The sequence below is a fragment of the Dipodomys ordii genome, unplaced genomic scaffold (genome assembly GCF_000151885.1).
Source record: "Dipodomys ordii isolate 6190 unplaced genomic scaffold, Dord_2.0 Scaffold10, whole genome shotgun sequence".
Lineage (NCBI taxonomy): Eukaryota > Metazoa > Chordata > Mammalia > Rodentia > Heteromyidae > Dipodomys > Dipodomys ordii.
In genome coordinates, this window is record NW_012267226.1 from 10,201,508 (window position 1) to 10,207,607 (window position 6,100).

The 6,100-nt window shown below is 41.6% G+C and overlaps 1 protein-coding gene across 1 annotated transcript in view; it reads left to right on the forward strand.

Moving 5' to 3' along the window:
* Cdon (cell adhesion associated, oncogene regulated) overlaps window positions 1–6,094 on the forward strand; it is an 82,668-nt gene extending 76,574 nt beyond the window's left edge. Inside the window, exons 18-19 of the mRNA XM_013009457.1 lie at window positions 2,538–2,815; window positions 3,911–6,094. Coding sequence (XP_012864911.1) covers window positions 2,538–2,815; window positions 3,911–4,074 — 442 coding nt within the window. The 3' untranslated portion in view covers window positions 4,075–6,094. The remainder of the gene's footprint in view (window positions 1–2,537; window positions 2,816–3,910) is intronic.
* The last annotated feature ends 6 nt before the right edge of the window (window positions 6,095–6,100 follow it).

The following is a 6,100-nucleotide window of genomic DNA, read 5'->3' on the forward strand; positions in this document are numbered from 1 at the left end:
GGAATAATAATTGAAGATGAGCAAGAGGAGAGGGTGGCAGTGTGGGGAAGTTTGATTTTACTCTACAGACTTGGTGGTATGTTATGAATGCCTGCCTGCCTGCCTGCCTGCCTCACTGGATTTCCTTAGCTGGAACCTTTTCAGGTTTTTAACCCAGTAAGTAAGAGTTCACTGTGAGAAGCTAGAAAGAAGCATATTTAATGGAACTTTGCAAGATGACATTTCCCTCTTTCTCAATTGAGAAATCTTTCTATGGGACAGGCATTTCAAGAATTAAACAAAGCTGGGCACTGGTAGCTCACACTTGTAATCCTAGCTACTCAAGACACTGAGATCTGAGGATCATGGTTCAAAGCCAGTCCAGGCAAGAAAGTCCGTGAGACTCTTACCTCCAATAAACTACTCAGAAAAAGCTGGAAGTGGAACTGTGGCTCAAACGGTAGAGCCTTGAACACAAAGAAGCTCAGGGACAGTGCCCAGGCCCTAAGTTCAAGCCCCATGACTGGCAAAAAATAAAAAAGTTATTAATCAAAACATCAAAAGCTGTCTGCCTCTCTCCTCATTTAGATGCAGTATTACAGCTCTGGATATGTAATCAGTGTGGTTTGTCAGTTGGATTGGCTAGTTTAATGCGAAGGGATTGACATTAAATGGGATCTGTTTGCCATCCGTCTTGATAGTTTGTTAAGAGAAAGTAGAGAGGACACTGATGAAATTCACAGATGAACAAACTAAGGTCCCATCGGGAAAGAACAAGAAATTAAGGGGCCTAGCGAGACTGGAAATGGACAGGAAGTAGCCAATCAAAACTTAGCTTGAAGAAATGTATATAGCGGGGGGGGGGGGGGGGGGGGGGGGGGGGGGGGGGGGGGAAGCCTGGGAGGGGGGGGGGGGGGGCCGGGAAATGTACAAGCTATGTGGCTGATAGTCAAGAAGAGAACAAAAACTCTTGGGAATAGCACTCTGGAATATATAGATCATACAAACCATCTCCAAGTGTTTTTGCAGTGACATCCTCAAAAGCCTGTGTGCTCTTACATTTGGGAGCTCCTTCACAACTGAAGCCACATGTGCTCCAATGAAAACTGGGTACAGAGATGAACAGAGAGTACTTTAGGGGTTCTTTCAGGCCAAGGATTTGATTTACTTAGTTGGTTTGTTAATTGCTCGGCATACCTTCACTCTTCCTTCTAGCAGATCAATTTGTTATTGCTGATTGTTTTGTATAAACTTAGTATCTTCCTTTTGAAGAAGTTATATATCTTCCTCATCTGTTTTCTGTTTCTTATATGAAGGCCAGGGATCTGTTGTCAGAGAGTGGTGCTTTGGGTCATTTATTTATTTGTTTGTTTGTCAGTTGTTTGGGGGTCAGTTTGCCACATTCACTAATGCACCCCAGTCTTGTTTCCCAGCATTTATAGTTACCTCCAGTGCAGTGGCCACTGGTAAATTAAGTCCCCAAAGGAAACTCCTAGTCTGATACTGGGCATTGTAGCTTCTAGCAGTTTGACAGTGAGAATGGAGGATGAGGCCTTGGAAGAATGTCATCAGGGTTCTACTTGCTCCCTACGTGAGACACAATGGCATGAGGAAACAGCAGAGACGAGCTGAATATTAAACCATCACCCAAATATAACTTTCAGAAGTCTCCCAAGTACCTGCATGAAAATAAACATCACGCATCCAAGAGATTCATAGTTAGTCCTTGCCCTCAGGATAATCAAAAGAGAGACTGTGGGCTAGTCTGCAGTTTAGTAGGATCACATGGATTCCATTCCCATGCATGGGTGTGTGTGCATGCACACACGCATGCATCCACACACAGACACACACACACACACTGCAAAACTTAAATAATGATTTAGCCTAATTGCAGTAACTCTTCATAATCAGGTTTAACAAATATTTAGCCATGTAATCAGACATGGAATAGTTCTCTAGCAAGTATTTCAGAAATAGCCAAAATATATTTAGTCAACTTCTAACTACCTTTGTTTTCCAAATACAATCCTGCATCTGTACTGTTCAGATGGTTAAATAATATTTTACTATTTTTTGTGTGATGCCATTTTCCTATCTTATAGGTTAGTCAGACAGGCCAAAAGATTTTCTTAATAAATTGATAGGTCCCAGACAACCTGAATTCTTAAAAAGTAGCACAGACTTTTGTGTATGATAAACCTGGTGTTTTCTGGTTAATTAGAGGTGGAGTCTGTGGACTTTTCTAACCCAGGCTGGCTTCCAATTTAGCTCCCAAGTAGCTCAGCCTCCCAAGTAGCTAGGATTACAGGTGTGAGCAAGCAGTACCTAGCAAGGTTCTGTTCTTATGATTTGCCTTTTGATGCATTCTCCTGCAGTATTCCACCGTAGCTGTAATTTTTGAGTTCTTGGTATTTCAAGGCATAATAATCATAAAGTCATTTTTAAGTACCAGTGTTCATTTAAAAAAATCTGTATATACAATACCAAATGCTATTTCAGATTCTAATTATTGATGCCCCTGAGACACTCCTGTTTCTTTGGTTTAAACTCTGCAGGTGTTTTACCAAAGCCAGCAGCACGTTGAGCAACAGTGCCCTCTCTGTGGTCCCCGTGGGAGCCCCTTACCCTCAAGACAGCCTGGAAATGAAGCCCCTCCGAGCCATGAAGATGCCTGTGTGTCTGGCTTCCACTGTCTCTGACTGTGGCCAGTTTCCTGAGGAGAGCTTCAAGGACAGTGTGGTACTAACACCTACCCAACACTCCTGCTGTCAGGACAACACAAATGATGTCAACTCTGAGTCCACAGAAGATGACCCAGCAGAGTTTAACAGAGGTACGGGAGGGTGTTTTAAACTATGGCTTTCTCAGTGGTCTCTGATGGGTTCACCTATTTCCTACAAGACAGAGTGAAAGTTTAGGAAACTTCAAGAAAAGATAGGTTGGATAAAGGATTATTTGAAATCCTATTATGACATCCTCACATCTCATGCTGTTAATCACATTTGAGATAATTAATAGACCCAAATAGGCTTGGGTTTTCTTTGTACCTGCTGAGAGAATGACACCTTTATGATATGAGGTGAGTTTGCTTGTTTGTTTGTTTTTTAATTTTGGAAGTACTGAGGTTTGAATTTATGGCCTTGCACTTACCAGGCAGACACTCAACTCGAGCCCTTTTTGCTATAGTTTTTTTTTTTTAATGGGGCCTTGCATTTATGCCTGCCTTAACCTACACCATGGTCCTCCTATTTATGCTTCCTAGATATCTGGCATGTATACCACATCCAGATTTTATTGCTTGAGATGGTATCTGGTCAATTTTTTGCCAAGGTTGGCCTGGAACTCTGCCTCTTGTAGCTATGGTTACAGGTATGAGCCACCATACCCAACTAAGCTTTCTTTAAGATAGTTACTTTAGAGTTTTTAGAGGTATTCAACCTAAAGACTTTTATGCTTTTTAAACCTACTGTCTCTCACAAATTTAAGCCAAATATAATTGGACTCTACTTTGGCTCATTGTTCCTTCTCTATTGCTCAACATTACTATTTTTAAACTCCTGTGTAAAAACCAGCCTTTATAGCCAGGTGCCAGTGATTCATGCCTGTCATCCTACTCAAGAGGCTGAAATCTGAGGATTGAGGTTCAAAGCCAGCCCAGGCAGGAAAGTCCATGAGACTCTTATCTCCAGTTAACTACCAGAAAACCGGAAGTGGAGCTGTGGCTCAAAGTGGTAGTGCTCTAGTCTTGAGCTTCTGGGACAGTACCCAGGCCCTGAATTCAAGCCCTAGGACTGGCAAAAAAAAAAAAATATATATATATATATACACACACACACACATATACATATATATATATGTGTGTGTGTGTATATATATATATATATCCTTTGTTGTTTCATCGTGTTCCCCAACCCTTTCTGTTTTTCAGGAGACAACTATCTCCATTCAGAAACAGAAAACAAAACTTTAAATTGGAACCCTCTCATTTTGTCACCTGTCTCAGAAGACTGTACTGAGAAGACAACATGGTCTCCTTCTGGCATTCCTTTAGACAGCCCATCAGGGGTCCTTCAGCAACCCCAGGAAACCTGAGGATGATCATGCTCCCACTGCAAGCTAGTAACTGCACACACCGGCCCGGGGATGGACAGTATGAAGGCCATGCATTCAAATCAGAGAAAAGCATTATTTATTTTTTTGTAGTTGTAATGTCATGAATGTATCTTAAAATGTGTGCCCTTTTATATTATTTATGCTGTAGAAGTTTCCTCCTCCATTTCTTCCTTTCCTTTCAATAGGAAATGGCCTCATATTTCCTAGTTTTCAAGCATTTGGAGAATGAGGGGTCATTCTGTGATAGTAAGAACTCATGTCGTGGGGTCCAGTGTTGCTGACCAATTCAGTAAGAAGGGAATTGCCCAGTCCATTTGAAGTTTGCCACTAGCCATATTTCCAGATAGAAAGCTGTCATTTGATATTGTGTTATCAGACATTCTAAGAATGTTTTGAAACCAACCACAAGTGTGACCTAATGTTTATAATAGCAGGATTGGCTGATGAATTGTATGAGTGCCTTTCACCACAGTGCTAATAAGACCTGCTGACTCACTTTCTGTCTGCACGTGAGCACAAGTAATGTTCAATCTCAAGGCACTAATTACTAAGCGGTATTATGAAGCAGGAAGAGTGCAAGGTCTGGTTGGATTATTGCCCTATGCAGAAAGGAAACCAAGGCCAGAGAGAAAAAAAAAATCAGTGCTTTAATGTCCCACTGCTTTTCAAAATACATGCTTGAAACTAACATTAGTTTCCTAGCTATCACAAGAGAGTGTATGAATCAACTTGCTATATAACTAACTGCATCCATCTTCCCCAACATAGGTCTATATCTCTTACATATAGAACTGTTAGTGAAAATGTATTGTCTCAGCTGGGCCACTATGCAAGGGTTACTTCCAGGGGAATGTAGTAGATGATTGCCTAGTTGAGTGTTAGGCTGGTGTAGAAGTTGGTGTAGCTGCTAGTACCGATCGCATAGAAGATTGATCTTCCATGTTGCTTTACTGCAGTTTGCCTTGTTTTGGAGGGAGTAATCTGCAACCCTTTGCTCTGTGACTAGCACAGGACAAAAGCCTAGTACACAGAATACGAAAACCTACCCTGTGTGTCTTGCCAATTAAGTTAGAGTGATACTTTTAGAAAATTTGGGGGAGTCCCGTGTTCAGGTGGTCATTCTGACTCACAAAACGGAAGTATGGTCATCGAAAGCCATAGGTCAGAAACTGCTTTTAAAGAATGAGGTTGTATATGGGACACTGTCCACAGGAAGAGAAAAATTATCTTTTAGGCAATCTCATTGTGGACTGCTTTATTTATATTATTAGTAACGCTGTTTTAAGTGTTATCCCTTTTATTGTATTTTATTTATAAAAATGCCTTTATATATTGAGATATATGAATATAAATATAAATATATAATTGCCTTTATGTTTAGGAGTTACGAGTTCTCTCTTAGTATGAGTTGCTCTGAACTTTCATGCCCTGCACAGTTACCAGACACAGCCCTACCTAACGTTGATTCCCCCAGGAGATGAGAGGCCATAGGACAATGTGGGGAACAGTGGAAACATTTGCAGAGGAACTACTGTGGTCAGTGCTCATTACTGATATCTCACGCAATCATCACAACAAATCTACAAAATAGTTGCGGAATTCCCAGGTCATGCGATGAGCCACAGAGACTTCACTTGAAACCTGGTTTATCTGGAGTCGCCTCCCATTTTTCCATACCACTTTCCAGAAGCGTGTGGTTTACTCTTTTGACAGAAGCAGTCCCATTACGTGTGCTGCTGTCTGCCCCAGCTGTGGAATTTCCCCAAGGCTCTAACTGCAGCCAGGGAAAGGCACCTTCTGGCCTACCAGGGAAGAGCTCTTTGCCTGGTATTTAGTCTTCAGGAATCTATGGTTCAAACTTTGAAACCCCTCCTCTCCCCACCCCACATTGGAGAATTTGATTTTCCCAGCTCAGTGATGGCAAAATCAGTTAGAGCTTCTTCACGCGCCTCTTACCCTAGAGTCCCATGGATTCCTTATTGTACCTAATCTAATCCCTCCCCCC